General features: G+C 43.4%; 1 protein-coding gene across 5 annotated transcripts in view; it reads left to right on the top strand.

Moving 5' to 3' along the window:
• The window catches only part of atxn1a (ataxin 1a), a 195,292-nt gene extending 170,677 nt beyond the window's left edge, over window positions 1–24,615 (top strand). For 4 of the 5 annotated variants that reach the window (XM_036953269.1, XM_036953267.1, XM_036953268.1 and 1 more), the window contains 2 exons: window positions 16,306–18,693; window positions 20,042–24,615. In XM_036953269.1, the coding sequence (XP_036809164.1) occupies window positions 16,819–18,693; window positions 20,042–20,647 (2,481 nt within the window). In that variant the 5' untranslated portion in view covers window positions 16,306–16,818 and the 3' untranslated portion in view covers window positions 20,648–24,615. The remainder of the gene's footprint in view (window positions 1–16,305; window positions 18,694–20,041) is intronic. The other variant, XR_005037513.1, reaches the window with a different exon arrangement.
• The last annotated feature ends 403 nt before the right edge of the window (window positions 24,616–25,018 follow it).

The raw sequence follows: 25,018 nt of genomic DNA, 5'->3' as shown, positions 1-25,018 counted from the left end.
ACACACACACACACATACACACACACACACTAAAGCTTTAGTGCCTGTTCAGCTGTTGATATGGTTGAGCTGGCTGCAGTGTCTGCCTTCAAACAAGGTTGTGTACGTAAGCAATAAATATAAGCTTAATGGCTGCACACACACACACACACACACACACACACACACACACACAAACACTGTCTATTTAGGTTTGGACTGAGTTAACAGTTAGCTGTGTAGATATGCTCAGCCTGTGTCTTAGTAGTGCATAACCTGTCTCTTGTCAATGTTTATATCATTTTAGAATGTGTTTGCAGAGAGAAGTTGAATATGTGTCAGGAATCCAGAGGTAGTTGGGTTTCTGTGCAAGCATGTGTTAGCAAGGGCAGAGAAAGAGTGTGTGTGTGTATGGCTCGTTTTGCATTTCAAACAGGGGCCTGTGATCTATGAGGTGTCGCAGTGCCACAGCACCAGGGGACGGAAGGCAGAGTGCATACCTTCCAAACACACAGACACACATTCGCAGCTTTGTAGGATGCTGCATGTGCGTGCACACACTCACCCACACACATATTTTGTGTGGAGCTGCCTGTACATTATTAATGAGCTTCACACGGAGTGTTCCCTCTCCCTCGGCGGGAGGTCCTCTCACTGACGCAGCACTCACAGCGCTCACAGATTGCAAAAATCGATGCCCACACACACGCGTCACACACACGCGTCTCACCTAGGATGGGCATTGGCGTGCCATTTAACCCCAATAATCTCTTCTCTAGTTGTAATGTGTGAAGGAGTTGTGTGGTTAGTATCATTTTCCAGTGTGGTTAGTATTATCTTCCAGTGTCGCTAGTATTCTCTTCCAGTGTGGTTATTGGGGTTAGTATTCTCTTCCAGTCTGGTTAGTATTCTCTTCCGGTGTGGTTAGTATTCTCTTCCAGTGTGGTTAGTATTCTCTTCCGGTGTGGTTAGTATTCTCTTCCAGTCTGGTTAGTATTCTCTTCCAGTGTGGTTAGTATTCTCTTCCAGTGTGGTTAGTATTCTCTTCCAGTGTGGTCAGTATTCTCTTCCAGTCTGGTTAGTATTCTCTTCCAGTCTGGTTAGTATTCTCTTCCAGTGTGGTTAGTATTCTCTTCCAGTGTGGTTAGTATTCTCTTCCAGTGTGGTCAGTATTCTCTTCCAGTCTGGTTAGTATTCTCTTCCAGTCTGGTTAGTATTCTCTTCCGGTGTGGTCAGTATTCTCTTCCAGTCTGGTTAGTATTCTCTTCCAGTCTGGTTAGTATTCTCTTCCAGTGTGGTTAGCTTCCGGTGTGGTTAGTATTCTCTTCCAGTGTGGTTAGTATTCTCTTCCGGTGTGGTTAGTTTTCTCTTCCAGTCTGGTTAGTATTCTCTTCCAGTGTGGTTAGTATTCTTTTCCAGTGTGGTTATTGGGGTTAGTATTCTCTTCCAGTGTGGTTAGTATTCTCTTCCAGTCTGGTTAGTATTCTCTTCCAGTGTGGTTAGTATTCTCTTCCAGTGTGGTTAGTATTCTCTTCCAGTGTGGTTAGTATTCTCTTCCAGTGTGGTCAGTATTCTCTTCCAGTCTGGTTAGTATTCTCTTCCAGTGTGGTTAGTATTCTCTTCCAGTGTGGTTATTATTCTCTTCCAGTCTGGTTAGTATTCTCTTCCATTGTGGTCAGTATACTCTTCCAGTCTGGTTAGTATTCTCTTCCAGTGTGGTTAATATTCTCTTCCAGTGTGCTTAGTATTCTCTTCCAGTGTGGTTAGCTTCCGGTGTGGTTAGTACTCTCTTCCAATGTGGTCAGTATTCTCTTCCAGTGTGGTTATTGGGGTTAGTATTCTCTTCTAGCGTGGTCAGTATTCCCTTCCAGTGTGGTTATTGGGGTTAGTATTCTCTTCTAGCGTGGTCAGTATTCTCTTCCATTGTGGTTATTATTCTCTTCCAGTGTGGTCAGTATTCTCTTCCAGTGTGGTCAGTATTCTCTTCTAGCATGGTTAGTATTGTTTTCCAGTGTGGTTAGTATTCTCTTCCAGTGTGGTTAGTATTCTCTTCCAGTGTGGTTAGTATTCTCTTCCAGTGTGGTTATTGTTCTCTTCCAGTGTCATTAATATTCTCTTCCAGTGTGGTTATAAACCTCTTCCAGTGTGGTTATAATCCTCTTCCAGTGTGGTTAGTATTCTCTTCCAGTGTCATTAATATTTTCTTCCAGTGTGGTTATAATCCTCTTCCATTGTGGTTAGTGTTCTCTTCCAGGTTGGTTAGTATTCTCTTCCAGTGTGGTTAGTGTTCTTTTCCAGTGTGGTTAGTGTTCTCTTCCAGTGTGGTTAGTATTCTCTTCCAGTGTGGTTAGTATTCTCTTCCAGTGTGGTTAGTGTTCTCTTCCAGTGTGGTTAGTGTTCTCTTCCAGGTTGGTTAGTATTCTCTTCCAGTGTGGTTAGTATTCTCTTCCAGTGTGGTTAGTGTTCTCTTCCAGTGTGGTTAATGTTCTCTTCCAGTGTGGTTAGTGTTCTCTTCCAGGTTGGTTAGTATTCTCTTCCAGTGTGGTTAGTGTTCTTTTCCAGTGTGGTTAGTTTTCATTTCCAGCGTCGCTAGTGTTCTCTTCCAGTGTGGTTAGTATTCCCTTCCTGTGTGGTTAGTATTGTCTTCCAATTTGGTTAGAATCCTCTTCCAGTGTGGTTAGTATTCTCTTCCGTTGTGGTTATTGAGGTTAGTATTCTCTTCCAGTGTCGCTAGTGTTCTCTTCCAGTGTGGTCAGTATTCTCTTCCAGTGTCGCTAGTATTCTCTTTCGGTGTGGTTATTGGGGTTAGTATTCTCTTCCGGTGTGTTCAGTATCCTCTTCCAGTGTGGTTAATATTCTCTTCCAGTGTGGTCGTTATTATCTTCCAGTGTTGTTAGTATTATCTTCCAATTTTGTTAATATTCTCTTCGGGTGTTGTCAGTATTATCTTTCTGTGTGGTTAGTATTCCGTTCCAGTGTGGTCAGTGTTCTCTTCCAGTGTGGTTAGTATCCTCTTCCAGTGTGGTTAGTATTCTCTTCCAGTATCATTAGTATTCTGTTTCAGTGTGGTTAGTATTGTCTTTCAGGTTGGTTAATATTCTCTTCCAGTGTGGTCGTTATTATCTTCCAGTGTTGTTAGTATTATCTTCCAATTTTGTTAATATTCTCTTCGGGTGTTGTCAGTATTATCTTTCTGTGTTTTTAGTGTTCTCTTCCAGCGTGGTTAGTGTTCTCTTCCAGTGTGGTTAGTGTTCTCTTCCAGCGTGGTTAGTGTTCTCTTCCAGTGTGGTTAGTGTTCTCTTCCAGGTTGGTTAGTATTCTCTTTCAGGTTGGTTAGTATTCTCTTCCAGTGTGGTTACTATTCTCTTCCAGGTTGGTTAGTATTCTCTTCCAGGTTGGTTAGTATTCTCTTCCAGTGTGGTCAATATTCTCTTTCAGTGTTGTCAGTATTATCTTCCAGTTTGGTCAATATTCCTTTCCGGTGTATTCAGTCTTCTCTTCCAGTGTGGTTATTTTCTCTTCCAGTGTGGTTAGTATTCTCTTCTGGTGTGTACAGTATTCTCTTCCAGTGTGGTTAGTATTCTCTTCCGGTGTGGTTAGTATTCTCTTCCATTGTGGTCAGTATTCTCTTCCAGTGTGGTTAGTATTCTCTTCCAGTGTGGTTAGTATTCTCTTCCAGTGTGGTTAGTATTCTCTTCCGTTGTGGTTATTATTCTCTTCCAGTGTGATTATTGGGGTTAGTATTCTCTTCCATTGTGGTTAGTATTCTCTTCCATTGTGGTTAGTATTCTCTTCCGGTGTGGTTAGTGTTGTCTTCCGGTGTGGTTAGTATTCTCTTCCGGTGTGGTTAGTGTTGTCTTCCGGTGTGGTTAGTGTTGTCTTCCGGTGTGGTTAGTGTTGTCTTCCAGTGTGATTATTGGGGTTAGTATTCTCTTCCATTGTGGTTAGTATTCTCTTCCGGTGTGGTTAGTGTTGTCTTCCGGTGTGGTTAGTATTCTCTTCCGGTGTGGTTAGTGTTGTCTTCCGGTGTGGTTAGTGTTGTCTTCCGGTGTGGTTAGTGTTGTCTTCCGGTGTGGTTAGTATTCTCTTCCGGTGTGGTTAGTGTTCTCTTCCGGTGTGGTTAGTGTTGTCTTCCGGTGTGGTTAGTATTCTCTTCCATTGTGGTTAGTATTCTCTTCCGGTGTGGTTAGTGTTGTCTTCCGGTGTGGTTAGTATTCTCTTTCAGGTTGGTTAGTATTCTCTTCCAGTGTGGTTACTATTCTCTTCCAGGTTGGTTAGTATTCTCTTCCAGGTTGGTTAGTATTCTCTTCCAGTGTGGTCAATATTCTCTTTCAGTGTTGTCAGTATTATCTTCCAGTTTGGTCAATATTCCTTTCCGGTGTATTCAGTCTTCTCTTCCAGTGTGGTTATTTTCTCTTCCAGTGTGGTTAGTATTCTCTTCTGGTGTGTACAGTATTCTCTTCCAGTGTGGTTAGTATTCTCTTCCGGTGTGGTTAGTATTCTCTTCCATTGTGGTCAGTATTCTCTTCCAGTGTGGTTAGTATTCTCTTCCAGTGTGGTTAGTATTCTCTTCCAGTGTGGTTAGTATTCTCTTCCGTTGTGGTTATTATTCTCTTCCAGTGTGGTTATTGGGGTTAGTATTCTCTTCCATTGTGGTTAGTATTCTCTTCCATTGTGGTTAGTATTCTCTTCCGGTGTGGTTAGTATTAACTCCCAGTTTTGTTAGTATTTTCTTCCAGTGTGGTTAGTATTCCCTTCCGGTGTGTTCAGTATCCTCTTCCAGTGTGGTAAGTAGTCTCTTCCAGTGTGGTTAATATTCTCTTCCATTTTGGTCAGTATTCTCTTCCAGTGGGGTTAGTATTCTCTTCCAGTGTGGTAAGTATTCTCTTCCAGTGTGGTTAATATTCTCTTCCAGTGTGGTCATTATTATCTTCCAGTGTTGTTAGTATTATCTTCCAATTTTGTTAATATTCTCTTCGGGTGTGGTCAGTATTATCTTTCAGTGTGGTTAGTATCTGTTCTATTGTGGTCAGTATTCTCTTTCAGTGTTGTTAGTATTGTCATTCAGTGTAGTTAGTCTCCTCTTCCAGTGTGGTCAGTATTCTCTTCCAGTGGGGTTAAAATTATCTTCCAGTGTGGTCGTTATTATCTTCCAGTGCTGTTAGTATTATCTTCCAATTTTGTTAAATTTCTCTTCGAGTGTGGTCAGTATTATCTTTCTGTGTGGTTAGGATTCCATTCCAGTGTGGTCAGTGTTCTCTTCCAGTGTGGTTTGTATCCTCTTCTGGTGTGTTTAGTATTCTTTTCCAGTGTGATTAGAATTCTCTTCCAGTGTGGTTAGTTTTCTTTTCCAGTGGGGTTAGTGTTCTCATCCAGTGTGGTTAGTATCCTCTTCCATTGTGGTTAGTATTTTCTTCCAGTATGATTAGTATTCTGTTCCAGTGTGGTTAGTATTCTCTTCCAGTGTCATTAATATTCTCTTCCAGTGTGGTTAGTATTCTCTTCTGGTGTGTACAGTATTGTCTTCCGGTGAGGTTAGTATTCTCTTCCAGTGTGGTCAGTATTCTCTTCCAGTGTGGTCAGTATTCTCTTCCAGTGTGGTTAGTGTTCTCTTCCAGTGTGGTTAGTATTCTCTTCCAGTGTGGTTAGTATTCTCTTCCAGTGTGGTTAGTGTTCTCTTCCAGTGTGGTTAGTGTTCTCTTCCAGGTTGGTTAGTATTCTCTTCCAGTGTGGTTAGTATTCTCTTCCAGTGTGGTTAGTGTTCTCTTCCAGTGTGGTTAATGTTCTCTTCCAGTGTGGTTAGTGTTCTCTTCCAGGTTGGTTAGTATTCTCTTCCAGTGTGGTTAGTGTTCTTTTCCAGTGTGGTTAGTTTTCATTTCCAGCGTCGCTAGTGTTCTCTTCCAGTGTGGTTAGTATTCCCTTCCTGTGTGGTTAGTATTGTCTTCCAATTTGGTTAGAATCCTCTTCCAGTGTGGTTAGTATTCTCTTCCGTTGTGGTTATTGAGGTTAGTATTCTCTTCCAGTGTCGCTAGTGTTCTCTTCCAGTGTGGTCAGTATTCTCTTCCAGTGTTGCTAGTATTCTCTTTCGGTGTGGTTATTGGGGTTAGTATTCTCTTCCGGTGTGTTCAGTATCCTCTTCCAGTGTGGTTAATATTCTCTTCCAGTGTGGTCGTTATTATCTTCCAGTGTTGTTAGTATTATCTTCCAATTTAGTTAATATTCTCTTCGGGTGTTGTCAGTATTATCTTTCTGTGTGGTTAGTATTCCGTTCCAGTGTGGTCAGTGTTCTCTTCCAGTGTGGTTAGTATCCTCTTCCAGTGTGGTTAGTATTTTCTTCCAGTATCATTAGTATTCTGTTTCAGTGTGGTTAGTATTGTCTTCCAGTGTGGTTAGTGTTCTCTTCCAGCGTGGTTAGTGTTCTCTTCCAGTGTGGTTAGTGTTCTCTTCCAGCGTGGTTAATATTCTCTTCCAGTGTGGTCATTATTATCTTCCAGTGTTGTTAGTATTATCTTCCAATTTTGTTAATATTCTCTTCGGGTGTGGTCAGTATTATCTTTCAGTGTGGTTAGTATCTGTTCTATTGTGGTCAGTATTCTCTTTCAGTGTTGTTAGTATTGTCATTCAGTGTAGTTAGTCTCCTCTTCCAGTGTGGTCAGTATTCTCTTCCAGTGGGGTTAATATTCTCTTCCAGTGTGGTCGTTATTATCTTCCAGTGCTGTTAGTATTATCTTCCAATTTTGTTAAATTTCTCTTCGAGTGTGGTCAGTATTATCTTTCTGTGTGGTTAGGATTCCATTCCAGTGTGGTCAGTGTTCTCTTCCAGTGTGGTTTGTATCCTCTTCTGGTGTGTTTAGTATTCTTTTCCAGTGTGATTAGAATTCTCTTCCAGTGTGGTTAGTTTTCTTTTCCAGTGGGGTTAGTGTTCTCATCCAGTGTGGTTAGTATCCTCTTCCATTGTGGTTAGTATTTTCTTCCAGTATCATTAGTATTCTCTTCCAGTGTGGTTAGTGTTCTCTTCCAGGTTGGTTAGTATTCTCTTTCAGGTTGGTTAGTATTCTCTTCCAGTGTGGTTACTATTCTCTTCCAGGTTGGTTAGTATTCTCTTCCAGGTTGGTTAGTATTCTCTTCCAGTGTGGTCAATATTCTCTTTCAGTGTTGTCAGTATTATCTTCCAGTTTGGTCAATATTCCTTTCCGGTGTATTCAGTCTTCTCTTCCAGTGTGGTTACTTTTCTCTTCCAGTGTGGTTAGTATTCTCTTCTGGTGTGTACAGTATTCTCTTCCAGTGTGGTTAGTATTCTCTTCCGGTGTGGTTAGTATTCTCTTCCATTGTGGTCAGTATTCTATTCCAGTGTGGTTAGTATTCTCTTCCAGTGTGGTTAGTATTCTCTTCCAGTGTGGTTAGTATTCTCTTCCGTTGTGGTTATTATTATCTTCCAGTGTGGTTATTGGGGTTAGTATTCTCTTCCATTGTGGTTAGTATTCTCTTCCATTGTGGTTAGTATTCTCTTCCGGTGTGGTTAGTGTTGTCTTCCGGTGTGGTTAGTATTAACTCCCAGTTTTGTTAGTATTTTCTTCCAGTGTGGTTAGTATTCCCTTCCGGTGTGTTCAGTATCCTCTTCCAGTGTGGTAAGTATTCTCTTCCAGTGTGGTTAGTATTCTCTTCCGTTGTGGTTATTATTATCTTCCAGTGTGGTTATTGGGGTTAGTATTCTCTTCCATTGTGGTTAGTATTCTCTTCCATTGTGGTTAGTATTCTCTTCCGGTGTGGTTAGTGTTGTCTTCCGGTGTGGTTAGTATTAACTCCCAGTTTTGTTAGTATTTTCTTCCAGTGTGGTTAGTATTCCCTTCCGGTGTGTTCAGTATCCTCTTCCAGTGTGGTAAGTAGTCTCTTCCAGTGTGGTTAATATTCTCTTCCATTTTGGTCAGTATTCTCTTCCAGTGGGGTTAGTATTCTCTTCCAGTGTGGTAAGTATTGTCTTCCAGTGTGGTTAATATTCTCTTTCAGTGTGGTCATTAATATCTTCCAGTGTTGTTAGTATTATCTTCCAATTTTGTTAATATTCTCTTCGGGTGTGGTCAGTATTATCTTTCAGTGTGGTTAGTATCTGTTCTATTGTGGTCAGTATTCTCTTTCAGTGTTGTTAGTATTGTCATTCAGTGTAGTTAGTCTCCTCTTCCAGTGTGGTCAGTATTCTCTTCCAGTGGGGTTAATATTCTCTTCCAGTGTGGTCGTTATTATCTTCCAGTGCTGTTAGTATTATCTTCCAATTTTGTTAAATTTCTCTTCGAGTGTGGTCAGTATTATCTTTCTGTGTGGTTAGGATTCCATTCCAGTGTGGTCAGTGTTCTCTTCCAGTGTGGTTTGTATCCTCTTCTGGTGTGTTTAGTATTCTTTTCCAGTGTGATTAGAATTCTCTTCCAGTGTGGTTAGTTTTCTTTTCCAGTGGGGTTAGTGTTCTCATCCAGTGTGGTTAGTATCCTCTTCCATTGTGGTTAGTATTTTCTTCCAGTATGATTAGTATTCTGTTCCAGTGTGGTTAGTATTCTCTTCCAGTGTCATTAATATTCTCTTCCAGTGTGGTTAGTATTCTCTTCTGGTGTGTACAGTATTGTCTTCCGGTGAGGTTAGTATTCTCTTCCAGTGTGGTCAGTATTCTCTTCCAGTGTGGTCAGTATTCTCTTCCAGTGTGGTTAGTGTTCTCTTCCAGTGTGGTTAGTATTCTCTTCCAGTGTGGTTAGTATTCTCTTCCAGTGTGGTTAGTGTTCTCTTCCAGTGTGGTTAGTGTTCTCTTCCAGGTTGGTTAGTATTCTCTTCCAGTGTGGTTAGTATTCTCTTCCAGTGTGGTTAGTGTTCTCTTCCAGTGTGGTTAATGTTCTCTTCCAGTGTGGTTAGTGTTCTCTTCCAGGTTGGTTAGTATTCTCTTCCAGTGTGGTTAGTGTTCTTTTCCAGTGTGGTTAGTTTTCATTTCCAGCGTCGCTAGTGTTCTCTTCCAGTGTGGTTAGTATTCCCTTCCTGTGTGGTTAGTATTGTCTTCCAATTTGGTTAGAATCCTCTTCCAGTGTGGTTAGTATTCTCTTCCGTTGTGGTTATTGAGGTTAGTATTCTCTTCCAGTGTCGCTAGTGTTCTCTTCCAGTGTGGTCAGTATTCTCTTCCAGTGTTGCTAGTATTCTCTTTCGGTGTGGTTATTGGGGTTAGTATTCTCTTCCGGTGTGTTCAGTATCCTCTTCCAGTGTGGTTAATATTCTCTTCCAGTGTGGTCGTTATTATCTTCCAGTGTTGTTAGTATTATCTTCCAATTTAGTTAATATTCTCTTCGGGTGTTGTCAGTATTATCTTTCTGTGTGGTTAGTATTCCGTTCCAGTGTGGTCAGTGTTCTCTTCCAGTGTGGTTAGTATCCTCTTCCAGTGTGGTTAGTATTTTCTTCCAGTATCATTAGTATTCTGTTTCAGTGTGGTTAGTATTGTCTTCCAGTGTGGTTAGTGTTCTCTTCCAGCGTGGTTAGTGTTCTCTTCCAGTGTGGTTAGTGTTCTCTTCCAGCGTGGTTAATATTCTCTTCCAGTGTGGTCATTATTATCTTCCAGTGTTGTTAGTATTATCTTCCAATTTTGTTAATATTCTCTTCGGGTGTGGTCAGTATTATCTTTCAGTGTGGTTAGTATCTGTTCTATTGTGGTCAGTATTCTCTTTCAGTGTTGTTAGTATTGTCATTCAGTGTAGTTAGTCTCCTCTTCCAGTGTGGTCAGTATTCTCTTCCAGTGGGGTTAATATTCTCTTCCAGTGTGGTCGTTATTATCTTCCAGTGCTGTTAGTATTATCTTCCAATTTTGTTAAATTTCTCTTCGAGTGTGGTCAGTATTATCTTTCTGTGTGGTTAGGATTCCATTCCAGTGTGGTCAGTGTTCTCTTCCAGTGTGGTTTGTATCCTCTTCTGGTGTGTTTAGTATTCTTTTCCAGTGTGATTAGAATTCTCTTCCAGTGTGGTTAGTTTTCTTTTCCAGTGGGGTTAGTGTTCTCATCCAGTGTGGTTAGTATCCTCTTCCAGTGTGGTCAATATTCTCTTTCAGTGTTGTCAGTATTATCTTCCAGTTTGGTCAATATTCCTTTCCGGTGTATTCAGTCTTCTCTTCCAGTGTGGTTACTTTTCTCTTCCAGTGTGGTTAGTATTCTCTTCTGGTGTGTACAGTATTCTCTTCCAGTGTGGTTAGTATTCTCTTCCGGTGTGGTTAGTATTCTCTTCCATTGTGGTCAGTATTCTATTCCAGTGTGGTTAGTATTCTCTTCCAGTGTGGTTAGTATTCTCTTCCAGTGTGGTTAGTATTCTCTTCCGTTGTGGTTATTATTATCTTCCAGTGTGGTTATTGGGGTTAGTATTCTCTTCCATTGTGGTTAGTATTCTCTTCCATTGTGGTTAGTATTCTCTTCCGGTGTGGTTAGTGTTGTCTTCCGGTGTGGTTAGTATTAACTCCCAGTTTTGTTAGTATTTTCTTCCAGTGTGGTTAGTATTCCCTTCCGGTGTGTTCAGTATCCTCTTCCAGTGTGGTAAGTATTCTCTTCCAGTGTGGTTAGTATTCTCTTCCGTTGTGGTTATTATTATCTTCCAGTGTGGTTATTGGGGTTAGTATTCTCTTCCATTGTGGTTAGTATTCTCTTCCATTGTGGTTAGTATTCTCTTCCGGTGTGGTTAGTGTTGTCTTCCGGTGTGGTTAGTATTAACTCCCAGTTTTGTTAGTATTTTCTTCCAGTGTGGTTAGTATTCCCTTCCGGTGTGTTCAGTATCCTCTTCCAGTGTGGTAAGTAGTCTCTTCCAGTGTGGTTAATATTCTCTTCCATTTTGGTCAGTATTCTCTTCCAGTGGGGTTAGTATTCTCTTCCAGTGTGGTAAGTATTGTCTTCCAGTGTGGTTAATATTCTCTTTCAGTGTGGTCATTAATATCTTCCAGTGTTGTTAGTATTATCTTCCAATTTTGTTAATATTCTCTTCGGGTGTGGTCAGTATTATCTTTCAGTGTGGTTAGTATCTGTTCTATTGTGGTCAGTATTCTCTTTCAGTGTTGTTAGTATTGTCATTCAGTGTAGTTAGTCTCCTCTTCCAGTGTGGTCAGTATTCTCTTCCAGTGGGGTTAATATTCTCTTCCAGTGTGGTCGTTATTATCTTCCAGTGCTGTTAGTATTATCTTCCAATTTTGTTAAATTTCTCTTCGAGTGTGGTCAGTATTATCTTTCTGTGTGGTTAGGATTCCATTCCAGTGTGGTCAGTGTTCTCTTCCAGTGTGGTTTGTATCCTCTTCTGGTGTGTTTAGTATTCTTTTCCAGTGTGATTAGAATTCTCTTCCAGTGTGGTTAGTTTTCTTTTCCAGTGGGGTTAGTGTTCTCATCCAGTGTGGTTAGTATCCTCTTCCATTGTGGTTAGTATTTTCTTCCAGTATGATTAGTATTCTGTTCCAGTGTGGTTAGTATTCTCTTCCAGTGTCATTAATATTCTCTTCCAGTGTGGTTAGTATTCTCTTCTGGTGTGTACAGTATTGTCTTCCGGTGAGGTTAGTATTCTCTTCCAGTGTGGTCAGTATTCTCTTCCAGTGTGGTCAGTATTCTCTTCCAGTGTGGTTAGTGTTCTCTTCCAGTGTGGTTAGTATTCTCTTCCAGTGTGGTTAGTATTCTCTTCCAGTGTGGTTAGTGTTCTCTTCCAGTGTGGTTAGTGTTCTCTTCCAGGTTGGTTAGTATTCTCTTCCAGTGTGGTTAGTATTCTCTTCCAGTGTGGTTAGTGTTCTCTTCCAGTGTGGTTAATGTTCTCTTCCAGTGTGGTTAGTGTTCTCTTCCAGGTTGGTTAGTATTCTCTTCCAGTGTGGTTAGTGTTCTTTTCCAGTGTGGTTAGTTTTCATTTCCAGCGTCGCTAGTGTTCTCTTCCAGTGTGGTTAGTATTCCCTTCCTGTGTGGTTAGTATTGTCTTCCAATTTGGTTAGAATCCTCTTCCAGTGTGGTTAGTATTCTCTTCCGTTGTGGTTATTGAGGTTAGTATTCTCTTCCAGTGTCGCTAGTGTTCTCTTCCAGTGTGGTCAGTATTCTCTTCCAGTGTTGCTAGTATTCTCTTTCGGTGTGGTTATTGGGGTTAGTATTCTCTTCCGGTGTGTTCAGTATCCTCTTCCAGTGTGGTTAATATTCTCTTCCAGTGTGGTCGTTATTATCTTCCAGTGTTGTTAGTATTATCTTCCAATTTAGTTAATATTCTCTTCGGGTGTTGTCAGTATTATCTTTCTGTGTGGTTAGTATTCCGTTCCAGTGTGGTCAGTGTTCTCTTCCAGTGTGGTTAGTATCCTCTTCCAGTGTGGTTAGTATTTTCTTCCAGTATCATTAGTATTCTGTTTCAGTGTGGTTAGTATTGTCTTCCAGTGTGGTTAGTGTTCTCTTCCAGCGTGGTTAGTGTTCTCTTCCAGTGTGGTTAGTGTTCTCTTCCAGCGTGGTTAATATTCTCTTCCAGTGTGGTCATTATTATCTTCCAGTGTTGTTAGTATTATCTTCCAATTTTGTTAATATTCTCTTCGGGTGTGGTCAGTATTATCTTTCAGTGTGGTTAGTATCTGTTCTATTGTGGTCAGTATTCTCTTTCAGTGTTGTTAGTATTGTCATTCAGTGTAGTTAGTCTCCTCTTCCAGTGTGGTCAGTATTCTCTTCCAGTGGGGTTAATATTCTCTTCCAGTGTGGTCGTTATTATCTTCCAGTGCTGTTAGTATTATCTTCCAATTTTGTTAAATTTCTCTTCGAGTGTGGTCAGTATTATCTTTCTGTGTGGTTAGGATTCCATTCCAGTGTGGTCAGTGTTCTCTTCCAGTGTGGTTTGTATCCTCTTCTGGTGTGTTTAGTATTCTTTTCCAGTGTGATTAGAATTCTCTTCCAGTGTGGTTAGTTTTCTTTTCCAGTGGGGTTAGTGTTCTCATCCAGTGTGGTTAGTATCCTCTTCCATTGTGGTTAGTATTTTCTTCCAGTATCATTAGTATTCTCTTCCAGTGTGGTTAGTGTTCTCTTCCAGGTTGGTTAGTATTCTCTTTCAGGTTGGTTAGTATTCTCTTCCAGTGTGGTTACTATTCTCTTCCAGGTTGGTTAGTATTCTCTTCCAGGTTGGTTAGTATTCTCTTCCAGTGTGGTCAATATTCTCTTTCAGTGTTGTCAGTATTATCTTCCAGTTTGGTCAATATTCCTTTCCGGTGTATTCAGTCTTCTCTTCCAGTGTGGTTACTTTTCTCTTCCAGTGTGGTTAGTATTCTCTTCTGGTGTGTACAGTATTCTCTTCCAGTGTGGTTAGTATTCTCTTCCGGTGTGGTTAGTATTCTCTTCCATTGTGGTCAGTATTCTATTCCAGTGTGGTTAGTATTCTCTTCCAGTGTGGTTAGTATTCTCTTCCAGTGTGGTTAGTATTCTCTTCCGTTGTGGTTATTATTATCTTCCAGTGTGGTTATTGGGGTTAGTATTCTCTTCCATTGTGGTTAGTATTCTCTTCCATTGTGGTTAGTATTCTCTTCCGGTGTGGTTAGTGTTGTCTTCCGGTGTGGTTAGTATTAACTCCCAGTTTTGTTAGTATTTTCTTCCAGTGTGGTTAGTATTCCCTTCCGGTGTGTTCAGTATCCTCTTCCAGTGTGGTAAGTATTCTCTTCCAGTGTGGTTAGTATTCTCTTCCGTTGTGGTTATTATTATCTTCCAGTGTGGTTATTGGGGTTAGTATTCTCTTCCATTGTGGTTAGTATTCTCTTCCATTGTGGTTAGTATTCTCTTCCGGTGTGGTTAGTGTTGTCTTCCGGTGTGGTTAGTATTCTCTTCCATTGTGGTTAGTATTCTCTTCCGGTGTGGTTAGTGTTGTCTTCCGGTGTGTTCAGTATCCTCTTCCAGTGTGGTTAGTATTCTCTTCCAGTGTGGTTAGTATTCTCTTCCGTTGTGGTTATTATTATCTTCCAGTGTGGTTATTGGGGTTAGTATTCTCTTCCATTGTGGTTAGTATTCTCTTCCATTGTGGTTAGTATTCTCTTCCGGTGTGGTTAGTGTTGTCTTCCGGTGTGGTTAGTATTAACTCCCAGTTTTGTTAGTATTTTCTTCCAGTGTGGTTAGTATTCCCTTCCGGTGTGTTCAGTATCCTCTTCCAGTGTGGTAAGTAGTCTCTTCCAGTGTGGTTAATATTCTCTTCCATTTTGGTCAGTATTCTCTTCCAGTGGGGTTAGTATTCTCTTCCAGTGTGGTAAGTATTGTCTTCCAGTGTGGTTAATATTCTCTTTCAGTGTGGTCATTAATATCTTCCAGTGTTGTTAGTATTATCTTCCAATTTTGTTAATATTCTCTTCGGGTGTGGTCAGTATTATCTTTCAGTGTGGTTAGTATCTGTTCTATTGTGGTCAGTATTCTCTTTCAGTGTTGTTAGTATTGTCATTCAGTGTAGTTAGTCTCCTCTTCCAGTGTGGTCAGTATTCTCTTCCAGTGGGGTTAATATTCTCTTCCAGTGTGGTCGTTATTATCTTCCAGTGCTGTTAGTATTATCTTCCAATTTTGTTAAATTTCTCTTCGAGTGTGGTCAGTATTATCTTTCTGTGTGGTTAGGATTCCATTCCAGTGTGGTCAGTGTTCTCTTCCAGTGTGGTTTGTATCCTCTTCTGGTGTGTTTAGTATTATTTTCCAGTGTGATTAGAATTCTCTTCCAGTGTGGTTAGTTTTCTTTTCCAGTGGGGTTAGTGTTCTCATCCAGTGTGGTTAGTATCCTCTTCCATTGTGGTTAGTATTTTCTTCCAGTATCATTAGTATTCTGTTCCAGTGTGGTTAGTATTCTCTTCCAGTGTCATTAATATTCTCTTCCAGTGTGGTTAGTATTCTCTTCTGGTGTGTACAGTATTGTCTTCCGGTGAGGTTAGTATTCTCTTCCAGTGTGGTCAGTATTCTCTTCCAGTGTGGTCAGTATTCTCTTCCAGTGTGGTTATTGGGGTTAGTATTCTCTTCCAGTGTTGTTAGTATTCTCTTCCAGTGTGGTCAGTATTCTCTTCCAGTGTGGTTATTGGGGTTAGTATTCTCTTCCAGTGTGGTTAGTATTCTCTTCCAGTGTGGTTAGTATTCTCTTCCAGTGTGGTTATTGGGGTCAGTATTCGCTTCCAGTGTGGTTAGTATTCTCTTCCAGTGTGGTTAGTATTCTCTTCCAGTGTGGTTAGTATTCTCTTCCAGTGTGGTTAGTATTCTCTTCCAGTGTGGTTAGTATTCTCTTCCAGTGTGGTTAGTATTCTCTTCCAGTGTGGTTATTGGGGTTAGTATTATCTTCCAGTGTGGGTAGTATGCTCTTCCAGTGTGGTTAGTATTCTCTTCCAGTGTGGTCAGTATTCTCTTCCAGTGTGGTTAGTATTCTCTTCCAGTGTGGTTAGTATTCTCTTCCAGTGTGGTTAGTATTCTCTTCCAGTGTGGTTAGTATTATCTTCCAGTGTGGTTAGTATTCTCTTCCAGTGTGGTTATTGGGGTTAGTATTCTCTTCCAGTGTGGGTAGTATGCTCTTCCATTGTGGTTATTATTTTTAGAAACTTGTGTTTTCTATCCAAATCTACTAATAATATGCATATCTTATTTTCTTGGCATGAGTAGCAGGAAGTTGAAATTGGGCACGCTGCCCCCTATACCTTAAAAAGTTAACAGCTTCTACCCCCAAGCCTAGGGTGGCAGGGTAGCCTACTGGTTAGAGCGTTGGACTAGTAACCGGAAGGTTGCAAGTTTAAACCCCTGAACAGGCATTCTGCTCCTTAACAGGCAGTTAACCCACTGTTCCTAGGCCATCATTGAAATTAAGAATTTGTTCTTAAGTGACTTGTCTAGTTAAATAAAGGTAAAATAACAATGCTGAACAATTAATCAAATGGCCATCCAGACTATTTACATTGACACCCCCCCACCCCCTTTGTTTCTAAACTGCTGCTTCTCGCTGTTTATTATCTATGCATAGTCACTTTACCCCTACCTACATGTATAAATTACCTCCACTAACCTGTACCCCCGCACGTTACCAGTACCCCCTGTATACTGTTATTTTATTGTGTTACTTTAAAAAAAAAAAAAAAAAACTTTAGTTTATTTAGTAAATATTTTCTTAACTCTATTTCTTGAACTGCATTGTTGGTTAAGGGCTTGTTGTAAGGTCTATCTATAGCTGTTGTATTCGGCGCATGTGACAAATACAATTTGATTTGATTTGTATGTGCTTGTGTGTGTGTGTTGAGTTTCTAATGTGTGTGTGTGTGTGTGTGTGTGTGTGTGTGTGTGTGTGTGTGTGTGTGTGTTGGCGAGCCTAATGTGTGTTCTTCTTGTTCCCCAGGTTCCCGCTGCCATCCAGGAGGCTCGCTCTCAGAGGGAAATGATTCCGCATGAAGTTGACGGACGGCTCTCTTCCTCTCTCCACGGAAACGGCAGGTGTGACTCTCGCTGCTCCCACGACAACAGCAGGTGTGCCCCTCTCTGCTTCTCGCTGAGCCAGAGCCAGGCGTCCGACAGACGCTGAGCTACAGGACAGGACAGACCCCCTCCGTCCCTCTCTACTCCCTCCACCCTACCCCCTCTAACTTACCCCCTACCCCCTCTAACTTACCCCCTCCAACCTTCCAGTCCTCTGACCCCAGCCACCCACACAACCAGCAGGAGGGCCTATTCTGTCAACGAGGAAAGGCCAAGAGAGAGAGTGAGGGAGACAGCCAAAGACAGGAGTGAAATAGAGAGTGAACGAGGGAGAGACCGAGATAGGAACAGAAAGAGAGTTCTAAAGTGATAGTGTGAGAGAGACGAGCCAAGGCTAGTGTATGTAACAGGAAGTTGATAGAGAAAAGATAACAGTATGAAGTCCAACCAGGAGCGCAGCAACGAGTGTCTGCCCCCCAAGAAGAGAGATTTCCCAGCTAGCACTGTGGACGAGAGGCCCCTGGTGATGGCGCCTGCTAGTGAGAGCCAGCGCGGAGAGAACCTGGCATGGCTGGCCAGCGTAGCCAGCGGGCACAACAGCGGGCACAATAGAGACAGTGGCGGAGGTGGCCTCGATGGCAGTAGAGGTGGGCAGCGTATCAGCACTCCCATTGAGTCTGACGGGCCACAGTACAAACCGCTATGCTCCACCATCACCACACACACAGACTTCCTGGTCCCTTCCTCTATCTGTTCCATCTCCTCCTCCTCCTCTTCATCACATCAGTCCAGAGTGGTGACCACATCCCTCCCTGCCATGTACACCTCTGCTTTGTCCCAACCAGGGGGGACGATCCAGTACACCCAGCTGCCCCCCAATGTCCAGTTCATCAGTTCCCCTTACACAGGGCCCTACGCTGGCTACATCTCCTCCCAGCTCCTCTCTCCCCCTCCACCCACCTCCACATCCCAACGCTCCCACCCTGACCCATACCCCAACACCACCATCACCTCCCAGTCCCAGATCTCTGGTTCCTCTCTGAGCCTGGCCCCCCAGACTGCTCCCTCGCCACACGGTGGGACCCACCACCTGCCCCTCCACCTGCACTCCCACCCCCACCACACCCTGGCCCTCAGCGGGGGCTCCCAGGTGCTGGTCCAGTACACAGGCCCCGGCCCTGAGGGGCCCCTGACTAAGAGAGAGGAGGGCCGGCCCAGGGAGTTGCACAATGGAGATCAGAGGGGCCGCTATGAGAGAAAGGAAAACAAAGGAACCCCCTCCTCTTCTTCCTCCTCTTCCTCTCAGTACCACCAACTCCACCAGCAGCAGAGCGCGCAGCATCACTATGAGGCCTACACTTCCCATGATGCATCAGGGCAACGGACCTCTCTAATGCTAGTGCCCAACAGCCGCGGAGGACCAGACAACCACAGCCCCGACAAACTACGGCCATCCGCCGCCTCGCACACAGAGAAAGGCAGCCTCCTTCTGGGTAAACCTGTGTCCTGCACCCCCTCCTCCTCCTCCACGTTCACCTTCCCCCCTCCGCTCAGTGTGGAGAGTCTTAAGGCGGCCGTCAGCTCCCTGTCCCCTCACACCCACACAGTCATCCAGACCACACACAGCGCCAGCGAGGCTTCACCCCTCTCCCTGGGCCAACTCTCAACCAACACCAACTTCTACCAGGCTGGCCCCGGCGGGCAGCCCATCATCGGCTACCTGGCTGGGAGTGCAGGAGGGCAGCGGTACCACACCAGTCTGCCCCAGCACCTGCTCATCCCAGGGGCCCCAGGGTCTCAACCTATCATCATCCCCGTCAGTGGGGCCGGGGTCACCAGCCTGGAAGCTGGCCATGCTGCCCACATAGCCACTACAACCCAGCCACAGTCCTTCCCCACCACGCTACCCCACACTTACTTCACCAACACTACCAACCCTAACCCCAACCCTAAAGATGAGCATCTATTTGAGGTCCCGGCGCCCTACCCCCCTCTCTCCCACCCTGCCGGGGTTGGAGGCACTGTGGTCCAGGCCCAGCTACACCTCCCAGTGGTCCCAGCTCCCACAGCCCCCTCCTCAGCTCCCTCCTCGGCCCCGTCGCTGCCTCCCTACTTCATCAAGGGCTCTATCATCCAGCTGGCAGACGGGGAGCTGAAGCGCGTGGAGGACCTGAAGACGGAGGACTTCATCCAGAGCGCTGAGATCAGCAGCGAGCTGAAGATAGACTCGTCCACTGTGGAACGCATCGATGGCAGCCACACGTCCAACTTCGCCATCGTACAGTTCTCCGTGGGTGAACACCGCGCTCAGGTAGGAGAACACATACTTATGAAGGCAAACATTTGTCCAAACAAACACTGAGCATGCTCAACAATAGTAACATTGATAACATTTATAATCACAGGTAAGGGACAGACAGGGTCCTTAATGTCCATGCTTAGAATGACATTAAATGTTACATCAAGAACACTTGGCAATCATAGTATTTACATCACATTTATTCCATAGACTATTATGGTGTTCTATAGTCATTTTCCCTCTTGTTTGCCACCCATGAGGATCCTACATGCCTCATAGCCTCTGGTGGGAAAACTTCTCAGAGTTCTCAGCACACTTCTAAAACCATCTCCTCTCTCTACTGTCTATTACATAGGACACCTATCTCCATCCATATATCCATGTTACACGCAACAACAAAGCTTGCTCCAACAACATAAGACTTTTCCCACACACCTTCTCAGTGTGTGAAGATGATGATGAATCATGACAAATGTAGGAGGTTCAAAGGAGTTTAAAGATGAAGGACTAGAATGTGAGCTACTCAGCTAGCTGTATATATGACCACCCTGGGGCGGCATATATACAATATGACCACATGTGGGATTGTCATGGATCTGTTTTTTCAAATGTTCTGGTATTCCAGTTTCTCTCGCCCATTATCTCTCCCCCCCCCCCCCCCCTCTCTCTCTCTCTCTCTCTCTCTCTCTCTCTCTCTCTCTCTCTCTCTCTCTCTCTCTCTCTCTCGCTCAATTCAATTCAATTCAAGGGGCTTTATTGGCATGGGAAACATGTGTTAACATTGCCAAAGCAAGTGAGGTAGATAATATACAAAAGTGAAATAAACAATGCAAATTAACAGTAAACATTACACACACAGAAGTTTCAAAACAATAAAGACATTACAAATGTCATATTATATATATATATATACAGTGTCTCTCTCCCTCTCCCTCTCTCCCCCTCTCCCTCTCCCTCTCCTTCTCTCTCTCTCTCTCTCTCTCTATCTATCTTTTTATTATTTCTTTCTCTCTCAACTTCTTTCTCCCTCTGTCTCTCTCTCTCAGGGGGTCTGTTAAAATCTCATCTTTTTCATGTCTGTTCTCCGATTCAGCCAACCCCTCAAACCAGCTTCTGTCTATCTCCCCCCATTCTCTGTCTCTGAAACATGGAATAGCCTCATAGCATTACTGTATCAAAGACTTCCATTCTTATCTATTTTCTCTCTTCTCGTCTTCTGTGCTTTTCACATTTTTTATTTTGAGGTAGCTTCTTCTCTGAGTTCATGTGATATGTGATATGATATCTGATGTTTAACTTGTTTTTCTACTGTCTGTTCTCTCTCTCAATCTCTCATTCTCTCGTCTCCTCAATCCTCCAGGTGAGTGTGGAGGTGCTGTTGGAGTATCCCTTCTTCGTATTCGGCCAGGGCTGGTCATCGTGCTGCCCGGACCGGACCACTCAGCTGTTAGAACTACCCTGCACCAAGCTCTCAGTGGGGGACGTCTGCATCTCCCTCACCCTGAAGAACCTGAGGAACGGCTCCCTGAAGAAGACGCAGCAGACCCAGAACCAGGCTATTGAGATCACTACCAGCTGCAATATGGGCTCCATCCACGGCCCCCTCAAGTCCTCCAGGTCAGCCAGGCACGGGGAGCAGGAGAACGGGGTGGGCCAGAGAGGCTCCAGGAGTGGATGTGGGAGAGTGGTGGTTGGAGTAGGTGGAGGTGTTCAGATCGCCTCAGAGAATGGGGAACTGAGGTTCGGCGCCGGGGGAGAGGCCAACTCGAAAGGAGGCCAGCCTGGAGATTCAGAATCTAGTGGTGGTGCCGCCAAGCCGGTGAGCCGCAAGAGGAGATGGTCGGCCCCCGAGGGCCGTAAGGTGGAGAGGAGCGAGAAGGAGCCCCCGTTGACTCTGCCCAAACCTTCCTTTATCACTCAGGAGGTAAAGATCAGCATCGAAGGCAGGTCAAATATAGGCAAGTAGTGAAGGCAGGAGATTTAAACAAGACTGTTAATTCACGTATGGGATTGGATGGAGATTCAAAAAAGGAAAAGAAAGAAAGAAAGCCCACATAAAATGTTAATTTTAGATTGTTTTCTTGTTTTTATTTTCTACCCGGATTTCTGTACTGTAGGCAAAATTTTACCCAGTACTTACATGTTATCACCTTACATTAAGTTAAGTTGGTAATAACATTGTAATAGATGCGTTCGGTATTAGGTAAACAAGCAACCTGTGCAATTGTTTAGGTTTTTTTTCCCACAAATCTCTGGACGAGGGGTTTTGTGAAGTTTTGTAGATGTTTTATTGGTGGTTTTGTGGCACACAAGAGCACTGCGTGATACCTCTCTGGTCATGTGACGGCTGCAGGTGGACAAATACATAAAATGAATAAAACATGTAGTTAGCTTTCCAATCGTGGCTAGGGGCATGACTAAACGGGTGTAATGTAGACCCGTGAGTGATGTCACTTCCTTTGTGATGTCACTTCCTGATACAGGCACTACTGACGAGAGTGTTCAGGAGGTCTGGACTTAATCACTCTCGACGCCACCCAGTTGCCATGGTGGCAGACTGAGTTGATATGATGTCATTTATCCCAAGTGACTCAAGACGTCTTTAGATAAGACAGTTCAAAAAGTGTCTGTAACCATTTTAAACCCTCATGACAACACATCTAATCCTAAACAAGGGGTCACCGGAAGCCTCTCATCCATCTAGACCACTTAGCCAGGTGATGTCATCCAGCAGGCCAGCCCAGCCAGGTGATGTCATCCATCTAGACCACTTAGCTAGGTGATGTCATCCATCTAGACCACTTAGCCAGGTGATGTCATCCAGCAGGCCAGCCCAGCCAGGTGATGTCATCCATCTAGACCACTTAGCCAGGTGATGTCATCCAGCAGGCCAGCCCAGCCAGGTGATGTCATCCATCTAGACCACTTAGCTAGGTGATGTCATCCATCTAGACCACTTAGCTAGGTGATGTCGTCCATCTAGACCACTTAGCTAGGTGATGTCATCAATCTAGACCACTTAGCTAGGTGATGTCATCCATCTAGACCACTTAGCTAGGTGATGTCATCCATCTAGACCACTTAGCTAGGTGATGTCATCCATCTAGACCACTTAGCTAGGTGATGTCATCCATCTAGACTACTTAGCTAGGTGATGTCATCCAGCAGGCCAGCCCAGCCAGGTGATGTCATCCAGCAGGCCAGCCCAGCCAGGTGATGTCATCCAGCAGGCCAGCCCAGCCAGGTGATGTCATCCAGCAGGCCAGTCCAGCCAGGTGATGTCATCCAGCAGGCCAGTCCAGCCAGGTGATGTCATCCAGCAGGCCAGCCCAGCCAGGTGATGTCATCCAGCAGGCCAGCCCAGCCAGGTGATGTCATCCAGCAGGCCAGCCCAGCCAGGTGAGGTCATCCAGCAGGCCAGTCCAGCCAGGTGATGTCATCCAGCAGGCCAGCCCAGCCAGGTGATGTCATCCAGCAGGCCAGTCCAGCCAGGTGAGGTCATCGAGCGGTGCCAGTGTGCCTCTAGAAAGAGGGAACTCTTCCTTCCTTTGTTATGTTTTGCTGACACTGATCTCTTTATGTTATTATTTTTGTTTTTGAAACATTTTTATTTTAACTTTTTAATGTAGTTTTGCTTGTCAATTTTGACCTTTCATCCTATCTTGCCCAGTGAGTTGATAATTATATATTTGATGATTGTCTAGAACTTTGAGATCAGGGGTCACATGTATGTACGTATAGTTTGAACCAAGGTGGTAAAGATAAATGTCTATGTTATTCCTTTATACCCTAACGATGCATACATTTGCAGTCACACTGGGTTGAAATGAACTATGAAAATAGGAAGATGATTATACTCCATCCTTTTACTTGGTGCAACCTTTTGATTTTGTATTCTTAGGGAGAGAGAGGCAGAAAGAAAGTGGCACCCTATTTCAACATAGTGCACGACTTTTGACCAAGGCCCTATCTCTATGAGCCCGGGTCAAAAGTAGTGCACTATGTAAGGAAGAGGTTGCCATTTGGGACTCTGTCAGAAAGTCAGTGTTGAGTCTTTAGAGAGGAGAGGGACAGGATGTTGTGTTGAAGCACTTTCATTTGCACACCTGTCACACTCACCAACTGATGATATCACAACTATTATTCTTATTATTATTATTATTGATCTCTTCATTAACACAGTACTGTATGTTTTTGTTATTTTGACTTAAGGAAGAAGTAGAACTCTGTGGCAGCAGCACTTTTGAACGATGAAGGGGGTCATGTTGATGTCTTGGTGTCTTGGGGTCACACTACCTTTGAAAGGGATGAATGTGACATGTGATGGAGTGAGTGCCAGTTAGGGGAGGGAGGGAAAGAGAGAAGAGGAATATGGAAGAAGGTATAATATCAGAGAGTGCTTTTTGTTGAGGCACTTTGCTCAAATCAAAACATGCTATTCAAAATATGCGTGCGGTCAAAAAATGTACCTTTTGACACATAACTGCCTTGTCAAGGATATCACAAGTCAATGAAATCCAAAAGAAGAATGGGTAAAGAATGGGAATAATGGTGGGAATGTCCAGGTATTTTGTGGACGAGATTGAGAGACAGTTATAGATGCTCTGGCCACAGAATTTCTGAAGGGCGTCATATACATAATGTATGTATGTAAGTGTGCATGAATGCAGGTATGTGTTAGTGCACACACACTCACACAGACACACACACGGAATACAGTACCCACACAGACAGGCACTTTCCTAAAGGAGAGGACTGTATGTATTTCATACTTGTTGATATACGTTTAGTATGTATACAAATACTTTTGTGGCATAGATATTTCCCCTTGATGATGTAGAGAAGCCAAGATATTTGAGTAGCAGACGAAGATGATAGTTAGTCTCAGTGCTCTGTGCAGTGTGTGTTTGTTGGCGTGTGTGTGTGTACGTGTGTTTGTATATGTGTATAGAAATATCATATAACTTAATATGATATATCCAATGTAAAATGTCCAGTGTTTCTGTTTTTGGAGTTCTACTTAAGAGAATCTTGCAATTTGCACATCTGGAGAGGTAGTCAGTTGGGTGACATTACTTTTTGACTGTGTTCAAAATATACTTTCCTCTATACAGTGCACTGGCCAAAAGTAGTGCACTATATAGGGTATAGGATGCCATTTCAGACACAACTATGTTTTCAGCTAGGTTGCACATACACACCGAACTGAAACCCCATTTTACTGAATTGTAGCAGTTATTTAACAAGTGTGATCCATGCTGATTGTCTCCAATGCTCTCTGCTCTGCTCCTCATTGGACCACACCTGTGGCATGTCCAAGTCCCGCCCACTTGTTGCGTGTTTGGTTGAGAGACATTGTGGAGCCGGGGGCGGGGCCACCAGCAGGTACACCTGTTGAGCTCTCTGATTGGCTGCGTTTTTCAGGTGTGTTTAGGTGGTAGAAGATGTGGCAGAGAACTAGAAGTATGTAGAAGTTGCTTCTAACTACTGCTCTAGGTTCAAATGTTTAGTTCATCCTGCTAATGGTTAGTGTTAGGAGTGGGTGCAGGCCAGAGGAGGCTGGTGGGATGAGCTATAGGAGGACGGGTTCATTGTAATTGCTGGAATATTGGAACAGAGTCAAACAGGTGGTTTCCATGTTTGATACTGTTCCATATATTTCATTTCATCCATTCCAATGAGCCCGTCCTCCTATATCTCCTCCCACCAGCCTCCTTTGGTGTAGGCTAATCTGATCCTAGATCTGTGGTTAAGAACAACTCCTACGTGGACTGTGGTGAAATAGGAGGATGGATGCGGGTGATCAGCGTAGTGATGGACGGATGGATGTGTGACTTGGATGGATGGATGAAGACAGATGGGTGATGGTGAGTGAGTATACACCCCGTGGAAAATGCTTTATTTTTTATAATAAAACAGGGTTTCTCAGATCAACACCACGACAGTGCATCTTCATTTGTTCTTTTATAACATTGTTTTATTATGTCTTCTAAAGGTAGTTTATGAATATGTGCATGTATGTGTGTATATGTATGTGTGTGATGTGTGTGTTTTTGTGAGAATCTTTTTGTCTTTTTGTAAGGGCAGGATGGGTATATTAATGACTGTTCCTTCTAGAGCTTCACCAAACTGGGTAAAATAGCAGGTATTTTAACCATTAGATACAGATGCCGTATCTTAATTTGATCATCTTGTTGTTGCAGGAGTATCCCTGCACAGCAAGAAATTCAAACTTGTAGTGTATTTAAGGTTTAAAAATGCTTCTTATGTTTGTAATTTCCACTTTCAAATTTCAGACTTGATTTTACCTGATGAAAAATGTATCAACCCCTACAAA

This window comes from Oncorhynchus mykiss, chromosome 18, assembly GCF_013265735.2.
Source record: "Oncorhynchus mykiss isolate Arlee chromosome 18, USDA_OmykA_1.1, whole genome shotgun sequence".
Lineage (NCBI taxonomy): Eukaryota > Metazoa > Chordata > Actinopteri > Salmoniformes > Salmonidae > Oncorhynchus > Oncorhynchus mykiss.
The sequence above is the reverse complement of the archived record's forward strand: the minus strand, read 5'-3'. Positions and strand labels throughout refer to the sequence as shown.